General features: G+C 40.2%; 1 protein-coding gene across 4 annotated transcripts in view; it reads left to right on the forward strand.

Annotated features, from left to right (window-relative positions):
- The window catches only part of psd3l (pleckstrin and Sec7 domain containing 3, like), a 114,028-nt gene that overhangs the window by 49,811 nt on the left and 45,265 nt on the right, over nt 1–18,952 (forward strand). For all 4 annotated transcript variants that reach the window (XM_065240492.2, XM_065240494.2, XM_065240496.2 and 1 more), the window contains 4 exons: nt 4,122–4,313; nt 13,992–14,072; nt 14,589–14,701; nt 15,164–15,222. In XM_065240492.2, coding sequence (XP_065096564.2) covers nt 4,122–4,313; nt 13,992–14,072; nt 14,589–14,701; nt 15,164–15,222 — 445 coding nt within the window. The remainder of the gene's footprint in view (nt 1–4,121; nt 4,314–13,991; nt 14,073–14,588; nt 14,702–15,163; nt 15,223–18,952) is intronic.

An 18,952-nucleotide genomic window follows, 5' to 3' on the forward strand; every position in this document is an offset into this window, starting at 1 on the left:
TTTAAAAGATTTATTTGTGTGTTTGATTTGTGAAGGGATGTCACAGTACGTTTTGTTTTGATATTATCTTGTTTTAGTTGATCTGTTGCTGGAGTTGCACTTAGTTAAAAATTACAACATTTGAAAAGCATTATTAAACAACCATGATTTTCTTTTTTTGTTTTTCATTTGTATTGCTTCCATATAGTTGTCTGTTAATGTACCTCCGCACAATCTTACTATGATTTTGTACAGGTTGGGGGAGTATGTACACATAATTGTTATTTTAGAATGGCCTTTTTGTACGATGAAATTTTGCCATACCCTAGGTTTTCGTGAATGCCACTACTGCTCTTAAGACAAATCAAAGGTACTGATATATGTTAAAATGTGTCTGTGCAAGATATCTTTACATTCAAGCAACTCAAACATGCATTTTAGTCTGTTACTAGGATAAGCCCTGTACAGGAAACTGCCCCACAGTATCTTTTATCTGCTTTCTTATCTGCGCTCAGCAGATGGCGCTGTTGTTTAATCTGTTCTCACTGTAAGTCAGCAAACTGAAAATAGTATGAATAAGCCTCAGTATCTTTTTAAAATGTATGATCATATATTTTCCAGAAGTGTTTATAGATCAGATGCAACTGTCTACAGAGAAGATTTGCCTGTTACACATGACACCAGTTTTGTTTGTTTCTTTAATAAACATCATACTTCTCACTCAGTCTTAAATCTGTACTCAGATCATTCAGATGAAGATCAGTATTCTGCTCCTCTGCTCTTTAATTGTCCATCAGTGGCTGTATGAAATGTGTCCAGAACTAAAATGAAACAGATTGGATCAGAGGTGATGTCATCTCTTAAACTGAGGATGATGGGCGTGAACGTTTGTTTCGTCTGAGCTGTTTCTCATTTTTGGGGGTTTTCTGTAGTGATGTAGCAGGTTTGCAATGACTGTTTAAGAGGCCGATCACACCAAACATGTTTTAAATGCTTAAAACGCAGAGCTGATATCACTGCTTTTATTTGATTGGCTTCAGAAGAGAAGAGTGTGCTGCCTTTTTTATATTGCTAGGCAACCACGAAACAGCTATTCTGTCAATCAAATATAAAAGCGTGAGCACTCTTCAAACTCTGGTTGTCATACTAGCAGAAACTTTAAAGAGAGAACGCTTGCTCTGACCTTGATCGAGTGTGAGAGGTGCACAAACACCAGGAGGAAAGTTATTTTAAGCCACTGTAAACTTTTGTCACCACAATGGAAGACCCGCCTCTCCTCTCATTCGATTGGATAATAGAAATAGCGTTAATGACATAGGGGGCTTTTCCAGTCAGAGTTAACTTTTTCAACTGCAGCCGCTCATAGTAGAGGTCTTTTCGGGTCCAACGAAATGTACCTGACCCGAAATGACCAAAATCACTTCATACCCAAACCCGACGTGCATAAATAAAAAAATTTTAAAGAAAGACCCGATCCGAGACAGGCTCGAGAAAATTAGACCCGAGTCTGACTCGAACCAGTGGCAATTTTTTTTTAATCTGACTGGACCCAAATGTAAATGGCACTGACGTGTGTGCATCTGCAGTCCTGCAAGCACCAGTCAGACAGAAAGAAACACCAGTGGCCTGGCAACCCATTTGGCCCGCTGCTTTATTTATTTTACTTTGTTATCTAATAACAATGACGCTAAAATGTACATTTAAAATTAAATTACTGGTCTGGCTCAACAAAATGAACATCCCGCCAGCCACACGATCTCGCAAGCGCTCTTGCAAACAGAGGCGGGGTTTGCAAAAGGACTTTGAAGCGCACACGCGTGAGAGTTAGGGTCTTCTCGGGTCTGTTCAGCAAAACACATTAACTTTATCTTTACTGAGACACGATGCCGCTAATATTATACCAGACCTGTGTCCAAGGCACATGTGAAACTTTTAGACAAGTTTTCGGTCAGAGCGCTTCTGCAAAAACGTGTGGCGAACAGACGGCAAAAACGTGATGCAAAACGCACACTATTCATAGAAAACCATTCAAAAAACCTCCCATTGCCATAAATGTGTTCTGTGTGATCCGCCCGGGTGTGCCTCATAAGTCTTAAAAAGTAAAGCCGCTAGCTCTTTGATCGCCCCCTGGTGGCTGGCTGCAGTACAAGTCATAAACCCTGCCCTCTCCATTCAAACGAATGGGACTCTGCTCTAAATAAAAAAAATGACACTTCCAATCCAATAAAAGTGGTTGTTATCACGCTGGTATATGTTCCACTGTCCATTTTTGTGATAAGTTTCCTTTTAGCTAGTAATTTGATGTTATAGAAATGGGGCGTGTCGTTATGATTGGCGTGGTTGAATTGGATGCGCGAGCATTTGGGCGGAAGTTTCATACCGCAGCTCCGCCTCTGGCTCCACGGACAATTCCTTCTGCCCATTTCTTGGCTCCAAACTGATGTTTTTACGTAACATGGCGGCGACCATGGTCAGACATTTTTGGCTTCAATTCGTTACAATGGAAGGAGGTGACGTCGAGTCGTCCATGACGAATTAACAATGGCGAGTTAACTCATCAATGAGAAAAAAACACTTCCCTGCCAATGAGTTTTTCCGGCAATCCATGTTTCCGCTATTATCCACCAGATGATGCTCTTACCCAACTTATAAAACCCGGATGCAACGTCAAACTATGTGTATTTTGATCTTCACTCTGAATTGGATCTCTTTCAAAAGACCTGGGATGAAACTTGTTTCTTTCATTTGATATATTGTATGTTTATATATTTAAAGAAAAACATTTTCTGGAAGGCATTCAACTTTTGTGCTGGCTGGCAACTTTTTTTTAAGACGCTGGCAGGGAAAGAGTAAAGGAACTTTGCTCTCATGTAAAAGGTGTCTGATGGTGCAATCCAAACCTCTGAAGTTAAACTTAAAGAGATACTCCCGCCAAATATCAAAACTACCACATGATTTTCTCACTCTCAAGCAGTCCGAGATACATGTCCATCATCTTTCAGACAAACACATTTGGAGTTATTTTAGTAAATGTCCTTGCTCTTTAAAGCTTTATAATGGAAGAAAACAGGAATCAGGGAACAACTTATGACTGTGTCTCAGATGGTTTAAGGGTGAGTAAATAATAGGATATTGTTGATATTTGGCTGTGGTATCCCTTTGAATTTCTTTTTAATTCAGATTATCTCTAAAGCACTTTTTTTGCATTTTTGCACAAATAGAAATAAGGAAAAATAAATCACAGAAAACAGTAAAATTAGTATAGAGTATAATTTTGAGATTATATGGGTATTATGGCAAAAACAAAAAAGTTCATAAGATCCATGCTACTGTACTGATTTTCCTGTAAAAATAATTGTCTGTAAGGTTGTAATCGATTTCTGGTTAAAAAGATGGTTGAATTGATTTATGACAATTACACGTCAGAAATCCCTGTCATTTCAGCCAAGGCTTGTAATTTACCGTGATGCTTTATGAGAGGACAGTGTAAAGATCAATGAAAATCAAATGATAGGAAAATCGGGCTTATGTGATCATATATCTCTGATCTAGTAACACTCCAGCTGCTGAGTTTTGTACCAGCTGAAGCTTATTCGATAGCTCTGCAGGACACCCACCCTAGCAGTGAATTACAGTAATCAATTTGTGAGGTCATAAACGCATGAATAAGCTTTCGCCATCTGAAGCAGAAAGCATGTGCTGTGGTTTTGAAATATTTCTAAATCCTGAATAATTTTTTTTTTAACATGTTGTTGCTAAAATGTACACAGTTAATTAAAAAACACTTTTTTTTTTAAAGAAAAAGAGAGTTTAAATGTGTTTAACTTCTTTTGTCTCTATATTCTTTGAGCTACATAATTCCTTAATTATCTAAACAAATTATGCTGAATAAACCAGTAGGTGTTTCCAAACCTTTGACTAGTAATGTGTATATAATAAGGATTGCATGATACCCAAAGGTATTTTAAAGAACAGTATATTAGTACCTGCTTTGGGAGTAGTATTGATTTTATTCCACCTCTAATGGCAAACACAGCTGCTGTATGGCAATAACAATCATTTTTGATCAAATGACTATTGATTCACTCCTGATATCTATGGATACTAATGGATATCTCTCTTGTGTGTCATGTGTCATGCAGCAGCGATGCAGGGCTCAAGGACGCACTGACAGACTGGGACTCGGCCATGGATTCTGATGAATGTCTTAAAGACACAGATGTTCTCCACAATGGAAGCCGCAGCGACCATGAAGCTGCCCAGCGCCTGGCCAAACGTCTCTACCACCTAGAGGGCTTTCGCCGCTCGGATGTCGCCAAACATCTTGGCAAGAAGTGAGTACATCTAGCCATGAGTTCACTTCCATTGTTTCCCATTCTTATTCCTGTCTTGGACCTGTTATACACAGCAACCAGATGAGAGATGTGATATCAGCACAGAGCAGCTTTACATCTGCAGAGGCAGGAGTCTGTATGGTGACTTCAGCAGGCTTTAACTTCACTGAGCAATATGTAGAGAGAGCAGAGTGCCCAATGACACATTTACAATGATACAATAAAATCAATCATTTAAAAAATGTGATGAAGCTACAGTACTCTGCAGAAGTCTTACACTGCAAAAATGCCTTTCTTACTTAGTATTATTGTCTTGTTTTCAGTAGAGATATTGAGAAAATCTTAAATCAAGATGTATTTTCTTGATGAGCAAAATTACCTAAGAAAATAAGTGTAGTTTTTAGACCAAAATATACAATTTAAGTAAATGTGTGCTTAAAAAAAGCAAAAATATCTACCAATTGGGTGAGAAAAGTATCTTGAATTAAAGGGACACTCCACTTTTTTGACAGTATGCTCATTTTCCAGCTCCCCTAGAGTTAAATATTAGATTTTTACCATTTTGGAATCCATTCAGCTGATCTCTGGGTCTGGCACTACCACTTTAAGCATAGCTTAGCACAATCCATTAAATCTGATTAGACCATTAGCATCGCACTCAAAAATAACCAAAGAGTTTCAATATTTTTCCTATTTAAAACTTGACTCTTTTGTAGTTAAATCGTTTACCAAGACCGACAGAAAATTAAAAGTAGCGATTTTCTAGGCAGATATGGCTAGGACAATACTCTCATTCTGGCGTAATAATCAAGGACTTTGCTGCCGTACCATGGCTGCAGGAGGTGCAATAATATTACATAGTGCCCGAAAATAGTCCCCTGCTATTGAAAGTTACCAAGGGGACTATTTTCGGCTACTGCGTAATATCATTGCGTCTGCTGTAGCCATGTTATGGCAGCAAAATCCTTAGTTATTATGCCAGAATGATAATATAGTTCCTAGCAAGGATGGTAGCGCCAGACCCGGAGATCGGCTGAATGGATTCCAAAACGGTAAGAATCAAATATTTAACTCTAGGGGAGCTGGAAAATGAACATATTTTTAAAATAAAGTGGAGTGTGCCTTTTTAAGTGTTTAAGAAAAAGTCAGCCTATTTCAAGATTTTTTTTTCTCACCCCGAACAACCTACCTAAAGATTAAAAATGTGAACCAAAGCTTTTAAAGCCAAAGAGGGGTCTTACCAAACACTGATTTGATTTAGTACAGTTATAGTGTTCTCCTGATGTCACTCTTTAGGAATGCCCAGCTAGCGGACATAAGAATGCTTAAATACCTGATTTCTGTCTTGGCATCAGTATAAGGGCAGGAATTCTTCACAAGATGTGAAGTTGAGCCCTGGCAAAGACTTGAAAGGCTGCCGCTGGTGCTGTATATCTGTGTTTTTTTTCTTTTGTGAGGTGATATAAATGTCATAGATAAAAACGGGTGGAAAACGTGCCGAATTTTAGCAAATACAGTAGTTGACAAACAAAATCTTTACATACCTGCTCAATCAGACAGCAGATCTAAAGTTTAAAGGTTACCTGAGCTAAACATATTGGATATACTGGAAAATCATCAATCCATGGTACATCAATACCTTATTTTATTTGTCACAAGGAAGACATTCTGCATAAGCAATGCTAAACATTAAAATCATTTATAGTTTCATGCTGAAGAAATCATTACTATACGCTTTTGCTGATGACATAATTCTTTTATTTTATAGCGTACATGCAGACATCAAATCTAAGCATCATTTACCCTACTGTGGTGAGCTCAAGGAACTTAATAGAGATCAATTTAAAACACACAAACTGTAAAGTTGCCTAATCACATGCTAGGAGTACTGTAGCATTATTTAAAAAGAAATGTTCCTCTCCTTTCTTTCTGGCTTGCAAATTTCTTAATGACTTTTTGGTTAAAATCAGTCATGTCATGCACCAGTCTCTTTTCCATTGACAGGATGGCTAATGCATTCAGCCTCTCCTGGGTCATGGTATTTCTTAGAAAATCTTAATTCTTTTCAAGGTTGAGAAACACCTCTAAGCTTCTGCTGTGGTCATGGGTGTGGTGATGAGGATCTTTAGAAGAGTGACAGTCTCTGAAAAGACTTCATCAAGGTTGTTCTCCATAAACAGTTGGAGTAGGTCCAAAGCACCTAATCCAACTGAGCTATCAGACCAGGCAAAATTTTTCCGTCTTCAACTGTCCTATTTTGGTGAGCTTGTGCAAATTGTAGCGTCTTTTTCCTATTTGTAGTGGAGATGAGTGGCACCCGGTGGGGTCTTCTGCTGTTGTAGCACATCCGCCTCAAAGTTGTGCGTGTTGTGGCTTCACAAATGCTTTGCTGCATACCTCAGTTGTAACGAGTCAAAGTTGCTCTTCTATCAGCTTGAATCAGTCGGCCCATTCTCCTCTGACCTCTAGCATCAACAAGGCATTTACATGACTGCCGCATACTGGATGTTTTTCCCTTTTCACACCATTCTTTGTAAACCCTAGAAATGGTTGTGCGTAAAAATCCCAGTAACTGAGCAGATTGTGAAATACTCAGACCGGCCCGTCTGGCACTAACAACCATGCCACGCTCAAAATTGCTTAAATCACTGACATTCAGTTTGGAGTTCAGGAGATTGTTTTGACCATGGACCACACCCCTAAATGCATTGAAGCAACTGCCATGTGATTGGTTGATTAGATAAATGCATTAATGAGAAATTGAACAGGTGTTCCCAATAATCCTTTAGGCTAGTTTATATGTTCCATTGAAAAACGGTAAAAACAAATTTGTTTATTCCCCATATCTATGAATTACAGTCCAACTAGAATAATGAAAAATAAGCAGAGAATTGCTTCTACCTATGGGTAAATGTAAACTTTGACTTTACAATATGTTTTCTTAAATATTTGATCAAAGGATAGAACCATAAGTTATATATTAACAAGTTAGTTTAAAGACTTTTAAAGACATGCCACCCTGAATCAGATGTGTATTTAACTTAAGGATCTATGCTTTGCTACAATATTTAAGCAAATAAATTGCAAAATTCACAAAGACATTAAAATACATTTATATTTTTTTTAATTTCTTTTTGATAGGTTTTCTATGAAATACTGCAGAGTAACTTGACTGCAATAAAAACTCACCTCTGCTGCAATACGTTCAAGGACCTCTGAACTGAGCGACCGGCGGCTTTTGGGTTGAGAACAACCTTCACTGCTTTGTTCAACCAGTGAATGGAGAGATTGTTTATTAATAGTTTATATTAGCTAATGCATTAACTTATTGTTAACAAATGCAACCTTATTGTTAAGTGTTACCATAACAAATATAAAAGTAGAAATACAGTTGCTACCTGATCTTCTGTATGTTCTGCTGGAACTGCTCAATGCTCCCCTTAATGTGGACTGAATCAATGTCATCCTTCTGGAGTTTGGCAAAGAGGAGGTCCACGTGTGGCATGATGTTGTGGAAAAGGTAAAGAAAAACTTAAATTCTTGATGCTCCAGCAGCATTGCAAAGGCTCCTGCCTCTCTGATAGTAGCAGGGTCAAAATCATCTGAGTCTCGTATCATTTCAAAACAGCAGATGAGGTCCACTCTGTGCTCAAACACTGTGTTGACATCCCGGCTGTGTAAGTTCCATTTAACACTGCTTGATGTTGGTAGTTTGCAGTTAACTACTTTATCAAGAACAGCAGTGCGCTTGGGTGATCTTGAAAAAAGCTGGCAAATCCTCCCAGATCAGAAATGAAAACTCTCAATTTGGGTATGTGAGAAGTAACCTGTTGCATTCTCACGGTTGAGTTGATGTGCATAGCAGTGGATGCAATAGGCATTTGGGTACACATCTTAGATCTTTCTTTGAACACCTGCAGTGGCACCCCTCATCACGCTAGCTCCATCATATGCTTGGGAGATGAGTTTTATCTTCTGATCCTCTGGAAGGATAACAGCAAGGTGCTCTGTAAGTTCTCTAGTGATGGAATCAGCTACAGCTGACTGCAGAGGAATAAATGCAAAAAACCTCTCCAGTACGTTGTTTTTCCATCAATGTAACGCAGGTCAAGCACAAGTTGGCATTGTGTGGCAACATCGGTGGTCTCTTCGGCCTGGATTCCTGGAATATGCCTATCCTCATAACATCTAACATACAGTCTCACAGCTCATTTTGCACTGTTTTCAAAGTTCCCTTATACACTGTTGCAATGTTGAGGTGCTCTTTTAAAACTCCATCAAGAGAAGCAACAAAATCTACCAAGCCACGGAATATCCCGGGATTATCCAAGCTCTCGCGGTCATCTTGTCCACGCAAAGCCAGCTCAAACGTGGCACAAAATCTCACGCAGTCTATTATTCTAGACAAAATGTGCCGATTTTTTGTGACCTCTTAATTGTGCCCTTTATTGCCAATCCTGTAGCCTTCATCTAACCGTGCAGCAATGCTAAGCGTACCAAAAAACTGGAGCCTCACAACATTGTCAATATGCCAACTGTGGGGGGGTAGCGACCCCTATTGAACAGCCAGCACTGGTGAGAAGTGAAGAGATCTGGTTTTGAAGTGAGGTCAGCTGCTAAACCCTCTGTAAAAACTTTAGATATTTTTCTCCTGTGCTGGAAGGTCTTGAGGTTCAAAGGTTTGCTCTGGAAATGCAGATAGAGAGCAATGAGAAACATTACAACTCATGGAAGTTTTCTTCCGTGTAATTAGGGTTGGAAACGGGTCATGAATCAGCGCAAAACAAAGTGTTATTGGTGCACGGAGAGACAGGGCTCTTACTAGACTCATACAAACACCTTTGTGTCAGAATAATTGTGAAATGTGAAAGTTACACAACATTTTCTTACTACCAAACTGACACATTTAAAGTTTACTATACAGCTGTGTTAAGTGGAATTTTGGACTAGGGCTGCACAATTAATTGAAAAAGAATCACAATCTCGATTCATACTAGGGCTGTGACGGTGGCAGTTTTTTACCATGCGGTGGTAATGCACAAATTCACTGCGGTGGTGCGGTGGTTATAGATTGATTGTGTCTGTGTGTTGGGGGGGGCATGTGCACATTAATGCATATAGGTCTTAGACATAATTCATACATATATTTTGAAATATAAAAATGTAAACGATGATCAAATATATAGTTCTTAACAAACATGCATGTTTATAGGCGCCAAATTCTTTCTCCGCTGGTGGGTGCCCGTCACAGCGTCAAGCAATGCTTAGGTTAGTAACGAAAGACGCTCTGAAGCGCCCACGTGCTTTGAAGAAGAGGAAAGGGGTAGTGGTCACGTGAAGCAACTGTGCGTATGTGCTTGCCAATTTCGGTGGCTGCTCGAGCCGAGCCCCGGAGCACACAGGGGATCGACGCATATCTGCGTGTTTATTGTAGCACTTCCATTCATGAAACAACAAGTGAGAAACCCTTTTGGTGTTATAAGGTTTCCAGCCGCGCTGAAAGTGCGTTTTGATGGTGTACTGGTAGCGCAGATTGATACTTTTTCGTGACCAAGAGAGAACAGCCGTTTCTCAATCTGAAGGCTGCAGCCTCCGGAGGTCGCTGCTGTATGTGTCATCAAGCCTGGTTTATTATTTTTAGACATTTGCAAGTCATAAGCATATTACAACAATGTATGATTAACAAAAAATAATAGTCAACTTTATAATTGTTAATGTTATGAAATAAGACAGCTTGCAAATTCGACCTCCGGAGGCTACAGTCTTCGGATTAAGAAACGGCTAATATATCTTTCCTCATTGTTCCGCCCCCAAGCCAGTGGGGTCATCACTGATATCAGTTGCCTTCCCTTGCAAATTAGCGCATTAACTCCGCGTCTGCTGGCTGTTTGCGTGAAGACATCTCACTGGGCGAATTTTTTACTTTATATTTTTTATAATTTGTGAGGTGCACACCACCTTGCAGCGCACTTCCCGACCACTGGTCGCACTCCACCACAGCGGAGGTGCGGTGGTAATTACAACCGTCCCAGCCCTAATTCATACATAAATGCGATCTTCTTTCTAAATGATGGCGTTTCACTTGCATAAAATTCACTTGCATAAGATTGAAGGCACACCTAAACACATTGGTTTACTTGGTGAATTTGGAGCGGCAATTTTCATGAAAAAAGTCAAGTCGCATATGAGGTCGCATATGCAGGCTGCATACGTTATCAAGCCTGGGTTATTTAAGTTAACTAAGCATTACATTCGCAAGTTATAAACATACCACAACAATTTACTATTAACTAAGAATAATACTCAACTTTAGAATTGTTAATATTCTTGATGACATATGCAGCTTAGAAATGCGACCTCCAGAGGCTGCAGCCTTCAGATTGAGAAACGGCCTCTGTATCACCGCCACAAGTTCCCCATCAGAAAGGGTTTTTAGTACCAGGGGAACACTAACATACACGCATTTCTCCCTGATTCCTAAAAATGTTGATCGATTAGTGTTTTAAAGGTTTCGTGATTTAAAAGGTTGGCCAGTTTGAGTGTAAAAAAGCACAGGTGGACCCTATTTTGGACCAATGGGATTTACAGTGAGTGGGGGTACCAAACACAACAAAATATACTTTCTGTATGTGTGAATTTGTAGGATCCATTCATTTTATTTGTGTAGCGCATTTCACAGTTTACACTATTGCAAAGCAGCTTTACAAAAGGACACACTTAAAAAATAAGTGTAAATATAAGGTATCTTTCATGATTAAATAAATATATGAGTAAAGGTGCCTCTCATAATTGTAAAATGTCAATTTTATAGTAAAATGTATCTTTATTAACATCAACAAACATTATTAGGTTATAGTATGCTTCTTAGAAAATACACATAGTTAGGAATGTGTTTATTAATGACTATTCAAATTTAATATGTGTTAATAAAAACATTTTCAGATGTTTAGTGTCGTCTGTAAAGTTAATATTATTCAATACTTGTTTGTGCATATGTGTACTGTACTGGGACACTTACGTTGTTCTTATTAAGTGTGCCCAACATTTTTTCACTGTGCCCCTAAAAATTATATATGCATTAAGCTCTGCACAGGCACTCATTCATATTCACAAGCACTCTCAGTGCCAGACGCAGTACTTCAGAGGAGAGAATCATTACTTCAGCACACTTTGCTGAACTAGTGCCTGATCCTTTCTGTTCACAGACATATATTGTCTCACTCTACCCCTGCCAACAGCCCCAGACACATTTTGTCTCATTCTACCCCTTTCCACAGCCCCAGACGTATCCTGTCTCACTCTTTTGCTGTCCACATTCCCAGATGTATCCTCTCTCACTCTACCCCTGTCCACAGCCCCAGACATATTTTGTTTCACTCTTTCCCTGTCCACAGCCCCAGACTTATCCTGTCTCACTCTATTCACATCCCCAGACATATCCTGTCTCACTCTATTCACATCCCCAGACATATCCTGTCTCACTCTTTTGCTGTCCACATTCCCAGATGTATCCTCTCTCACTCTACCCCTGTCCACAGCCCCAGACATATTTTGTTTCACTCTTTCCCTGTCCACAGCCCCAGACTTATCCTGTCTCACTCTATTCACATCCCCAGACATATCCTGTCTCACTCTATTCACATCCCCAGACTTATCCTGTCTCACTCTATTCACATCCCCAGACATATCCTGTCTCACTCTTTTGCTGTCCACATCCCCAGACATATTCTGTCTCAATGTACCACTGTCCACAGCCCCAGGTGTCTCCCTGTCCACAGCCTTAGATGTATCCTGTCTCACTCTACCCCTGTCCACAGCCCCAGACATATCCTGTCTCATTCTGTCCACTGCCCCGGATGTATTCTGTCTCCTTCTGTTCACATCCCCAGATGTATCTTGTCTCACTCTACCCTTGTCCACAGCCCCAGATGTATCCTGTCTCACTTTGTTCACATCCCCAGACGTTTTCTGTATCAATGTACCCCTGTCCACAGCCCCAGATGTATCCTGTCTCACTCTACCCCTGTCCTCAGCCCCAGACTTAACCTGTCTTACTCTTTTGTTGTCCACATCCCCAGACATATTCTGTCTCACTCTACCCCTGTCCACAGCCCCAGACTTAACCTGTCTTACTCTTTTGTTGTCCACATCCCCAGACATATCCTGTCTCACTCTACCCCTGTCCACAGCCCCAGACTTAACCTGTCTCACTCTGCCTCTGTCCACAGCACCACATGTATCATGTCTTACAGCCTAGAGCTGGACAATTCTGTATAAAATGAGAATCAGAATTCTTTTGCTTGAAATAAAGATCATGGTTTTCTCATGATTCTCAAGAACTTTTTTATTTAAAAGATTTACAACCCCTGAACTTTTACACTTGCTAAGTGTCCCATCAGGTGAATAATTCAACATGCACAGTTGGGATTTTCACGCCCACTAGAACACTTGGGCCAAATAAAGACAAACGTCACAAATTGCTGTCTGACTCATTCTCTTTAGTTTCTGTTTCTTTCTGTCTAACTTCTCGGCAAAAGTATCCACTGTACCGGTGGAGCGAATAGGAGCACGAGTACATCTGGCTTGCGCAATACCAAATGTGACGTCAAGACATCATTGCGGCCGCTGTTAGTGATTGTGTCTGCCGTGACTGCATCTTTCTTCCTTGAAAATATAACTACCTGAATTGTAGAAATGCTGGGTGAAGATCTTTGGGGGGTCGAATCGAGATCATGATCTTTTAACGATTAATCGTGCAGCTCTACCACAGCCCCAGACTTGTCCTGTCTCACTCTACCCATTTTTCACTCTACCCGTGCCTACAGCCCCAGACGTATACTGTCTCACTCTGTCCACAGCCCCAGACTTAAACTGTCTCACTCGACCCGTGCCTACAGCCCCACCCGTATACTGTCTCACTCTGTCCACAGCCCCAGACTTAACCTGTCTCACTCTGCCCCTGTTCACAGCCCCAGACTTAACCTGTCTCACTCTGCCCCTGTCCACAACCCCAGACGTATCCTGTCTCACTCTGTCCACAGCCCCAGACTAAACCTGTCTCACTCTATCCCTGTCCACAACCCCAGGTGTGTCCTGTCTCACTCTACTGCTGTCCACAACGTCAAACATATCTTCTCCCACTCTTTTGCTGTCCACATCCCCAGACATATCCTGTCTCACTCTTCCGCTGTCCATAGCCCCAGACGTATCCTGTCTCATTCTAACCTTGTTCTCAGCCACAGACGTATCGTGTCTCACTCTTCTGCCGTCCAAAAATCCCCTGATGTATCCTGTCTCACTTTACCGCTGTTTTCAGCCCCAAACGTATCCTGTCTCACTTTACCTCTGTCCACAGCCCCAAACATATCCTGTTTCACTCTACCACTGTCTACAGTCCCAGATATATCCTGTCTCACTCTTCTGCTATCCAAATCCCCTGATGTATCCTGTCTCACTCTACTGCTGTTGTCAGCCCCAGACATGTCCTGTCTCACTCTACCGCTGTTGTCAGCCCCAGACATGTCCTGTCTCACTCTGCTGCTGTCTTTAGACAGTAAAACGTTTAAATTAAGCGCCACAAAATAAAATACATATTTGGCCCCAAGAATTTCAGTGTAATCTAGTATGGACTGGTTATTGCTTGTCATGTAATAATGAACCCTCTGTTTGTGTTCACAGCAATGACTTCAGCAGGATGGTCGCAGAAGAGTACCTCACATTCTTTGAGTTTACAGGCATGGAGTTGGACCAATCTCTCAGGTATAATTTTTGTCTTAAGTGTGCATTTAATTTAAGGGCTTAAGTGGTCTCTTAAAGCATGTTTGGCTGTGTAATTATGTGTTAATTGGCACACTGGCTACTTAGTTTAGTTCCAATATTTTTTTTTCAAATCTCGTGTTGGGACTTAAATTAGAGTCTTTCGTTTCACCTTGGAGAACCCACAGGGTCAAATTTGGCCGCTGTTAATTGCTGCTACCCAAAATCTTCTTGGGTTCTCCAGGGTTAAACTTGTTTGTTAAATTATTTATGCATTTCAGATACTGGTTTATAGTTGTTTTAATCTGTTTATGTTTGTTGGGGAAATTATTTTTTTCTTCAGTCTGTCATCATTAGTCTATCATGTTTCCTGATGTAATTAAAGGATTTTGTTGATTTTTTTGTGTCTGGACGTGTCTATGGACCCATGATTGACCCCAAACAATCAAAAATCTCTTAATCAGTCCTCTTGTCATGTGATGGTTGTGTAATATTGATGTTTTCTTTTCTCTTGTGCAGATGTTTTCTGAGAGCGTTCTCACTGATGGGTGAAACTCAGGAGAGGGAGCGGGTGTTAATTCATTTTTCTAATCGCTACTATCAGTGTAACCCCACCATCATCACAACACAAGGTACTGCACTTAAGAGTTCACATACTGTACACAAGATTTGTGTTTAATATTATTTGAATATGGAAAGGGTAGCATAAAGTCAGCATGTCATTATTACAAAGTAAAAGAAGTCTCATCTTCATCATCTTTATAAAATGAAACTGACAGATAAAAAGTGTGTTAGTCTCATTCTTCTGTTAGATCAGTCAAATTATAAAAAAGAGTTTGATGTTTTTAGTAAGTCTTTGTTTCTGACTGCACATTTACTATTCGAGTGTCATGTTGCCTTCATAGCAACCGTCTTAGTAACAGCTGACCAATATATGGGTAAAAGCTACATGGTCTCACTGTTGCTAAGACTGTTGCCATGGCAGTGATATTAGACTTTGGTCTGATGCAGAGATGAATGCATTTGTGATATCAAAAGTAATGGTAAAAAGAATGTTTCATTTTGTTTAAGCTTGTTAAAATGTGTGTTTTCAGATGAAGTTCATTGTCTTACGTGTGCACTAATGCTGCTCAATACTGACCTTCATGGCCATGTAAGTGACCTCTGATAATCCACTAGACATTTGCATGCTTAATGAAACATGACAGTATCATCAGTGACCACAGGAACATAACCATCATCTAACCTTATCAAAACAGATTATGAACTGCTTTATAAACTCCAGTTCAGGAGCTCATGTGTAACGTTAACATTTAAAGAAAGAAATATATCTTGCATAGAGAAAATGACGCCTGTATTTTTATTGTGAATATGTTATTTATGATTAATGTGACTGTGTAAGAACTGATGGTTTGAGTATCACACAACCGGCTGATCCTCAGTTTCTAGAGTGTATACACAGTGAGCTATAGTTTTGTGAGTAAATATGACTTGTTAGACAGAGGAGAATAGCCACACTAGTCCAAATATCCTCATGTTACACAAGTGTTGTGCAGCAAAAACATTTCTTAACTTACGACATGTCACGTGTTTCAATAGCAAAGGACTAATGTTACAGTGTGTATAAGATATTAAAACCGGTAGGGTACAAGATTATAAAAATATCCTGGTTCTGACATATTCTGCTACAACATCCAGATGGTGAGGATCAGATGGTCAGAAAGTAATAACAGCAATCTATAGATCCATCCTGCCTTGTGTCGGGTACTGCTGTGCTTAATATTTTTACTGATTGCAGATTTTTTAAAGAAAAAATCATTGTCATCATTTACTCATCCTCATTTTGTTCTAAAGCTGTATGAATTAAATTTTTTGCTGAACACAAAGGAAGATATTTTAAAGAATGTTACCAACAAAGCAGATCTGGGACACCATTAATTTCCATAATATGAAAAATAAAACTATGGAAGTGAATGGTATGAAATATTTTGGTGAGACATGCCCCACCTGCCCATATAGATGAGTCACGGTTGGTTATTTATAAGTTGCGGGGCATCAAGGTAACTTGGCTTATAGTTTATGTACATTATGCTTTGTCCACCCTGTTTTAAAAAAGGCCCATCCACTTGAACATTTCTGGCATCGACCCTGGAGCAAGTTTGTCATGTGTGCATATATCATTCCTAGCACTTGTACATCAAAATAAAATGCATTCATCCAAACTAAGAACAGCCACAGCTTTTACTTTAAATAAATGTTTTTTTTAAAAGCAGCATACTGCAATGTATTATGTTACCATGCAGGGTTTCCGCAGAAAATGTGTTAGTCAAGGTGGTAGGGTTGGGCGGGTGGGCGGGGGCCAAGGGCGTGGCAATCAAAGGGGCAACGGCGTATGCATCATGATGAAAATTAAAATATTTTAATAAAATAAATAAATAAAATATTTATTTTTAAAACACTCAAATAAAACTTAATTTTGAAGAAACTATGACAAAAAATGAACACATACTAAATTATTAATGGATTTTAAGGTTTTTAACAGATACCTCTAATGGGAATAGCTGCGTTATGAAGTGAAACTAAAGGGTTAATAAACACAAACTAAAGCAGATGATGTAGATCGTCTGGCGAACGATGATAGATAGCGCAAAAATTGTAAAAACTGATTATTTCCCACTATTAATTACATTATCTTAAAGGAGTGTAACTGTAGCAGGAAAATAATGCACATGAATAAAGTGAGCAAGAGCGCTCAACAATTATATCTCATCAACAGGCACGTGAAACCTTAGCAGGTTGCTCAAACAACAAAATCACCAGCTAACTTACTTTAAAATTAGAAGAACTATAGACTTAGGGCACACTCACATTATCCAAATCAAACCAAACCATGCCGCGATTGTCACCCCTCCCTACTCCCTCAGGTGCACGCACTCACACTGTACTTCTAATCGATCCGAGTACGGGCGCGCTTTCGTCATTAAGATGCTTTTTTATTTGAAAAAAGCAGGAAGTAAAGCTCTCTCTTAACACTGGAACCCACCGTAATGATAAGTCTGTGTTTTTTATTCGGAGTCGTTTGGTGCGCGATTACAGACAGCCCTCTCACATGTCATCATATTGCTTAGTTGATCTGTCACATGTGCAGCTCGGACATTCACGTAACCCCGCTGCACGCATCAAAAGGTTTTTACGGAGGCAGATGAACGTGAGTGGTCACGCAATTGACGTCTTCACCTTTTGAATCGCGTTCAGGCGCGATTGCGCTCACACCACAGCCTTCCGCGCCTGAGCCCAAGTGAACCGCGCTCCGGCCCACCTCTGCAACCCGGCCGCGGCGCGATTAAACAATCCGCGCCCGGGCACGGAACAGAGCGATCACACTAGTCAAACAAACCAGGCTTTGGGGGTCAATAGCGCCCGAGCGAGGTTTGGTTTGGATAGTGTGAGTGCGCCCTTATACAATAGCAGGCTTGAATAACCCCAAAACATAAGTCCACTTACAGTTCTCATGGACACGTGTTTTATCAACTGGCTATCCTCCAGACATGACGGAGCACATCTTATCTAATGTCGGCCGTCTGGGTCGCGTGCACGCTCACGGTGTGAAGCACGTCCGCGCTATTCTCCGAGATGTTTTATCAACTAGCTAGTTATCCTCCAGACAGTGACGGTCCGGACCACGTCTTTCTCATTTCGGTCGTGTGGCGCGCGTCCCCGCATGCGGTGTGATGCACGTACGCGCTATTCTCCGAGATGAACTTGACGGCCTTTTGTGCCTCGAATTGTTTTTTGATACGTTAGTTAAGGCGATAGGGTTTCCAAGCTTAGGCGGGCCGCCTTAACTGAAATATGCTGCGGGAAACCCTGCCATGTCATCATGCTTAACACTGTGAATCACAATAAATGTAAGTCTTTGACAGGAATGTGCATATATATATAAAATGTGCTTGTATTTAATAAGACCACATGCTATAAGACCAACTGTTTAATCCTTAGTGCATTTTCAGTATAACCTATTAACTTAAGTTTTATTTCATTCCCAAAACTGCACATATTTAAAAAACAAAAACTATGATGCTTGAAACAAGTGCTTGCATGTTGCTCTCTGATCGCACATACAGTTTTGCTCAAGGCTTTCCATTGGGTCTTGTTAATATTCCCTTTACATAACCATTAAATAAAAACAAAAATGAGAGAGCGACAAGCCAACAAACTTTAACATCTAGTTAATCTTATACTTAAAAATAAATGTTATGTAGATTTTTTGAATTGACGATATGGATTCTAGTGGACCAATCGCAGAGCTTACGGTCGGCGCAGATCCGACACATTGTTAAATGTTTGATGATATGCGCATCAGGCTACGCACAGCCTACGCATACCCTATGCCTTAGCCACATCGTAGAATCTATAAGTGACTATAACTTGCGCATAAGTCCTTCAGGAGGCAGGTCTAATTATCCTTATCAGAATAATGCATTCATCAGCCCTGTTGTGTAAAAGTACATTCACACAGGGCGTCAGTGTTAATACTTCTCATTTACTTGGAATAAGTGACGTCATGCATTGCCGAACTGAATTGTGGATTCCTCGGCATCGCATCACTGGCATTGCTTGCGGCAGCAGTTGAACATTTCTTACATTTTCAAGCGCCAACGCAGGCGTCAGCCAATCTAATCGCCTTATGCAAATAAACTAGTGCTGGTGCTAGCTAATTACATTTATGCAAGACTGGAGAACAGTGGAGCATGCAGTGTTCAAATTAACGGGGGCGTGGTGGTCTTTGATTAAAACTTTGATCAGGACAAAAAAAAAGTGTTTCAGGATCTCATTACTTTGTGAAATCACGCCGACCCTGTTATGACGGGGGGCTTGATTGG

Source organism: Paramisgurnus dabryanus, chromosome 10 (assembly GCF_030506205.2).
Source record: "Paramisgurnus dabryanus chromosome 10, PD_genome_1.1, whole genome shotgun sequence".
Taxonomy (NCBI): Eukaryota; Metazoa; Chordata; class Actinopteri; order Cypriniformes; family Cobitidae; genus Paramisgurnus; species Paramisgurnus dabryanus.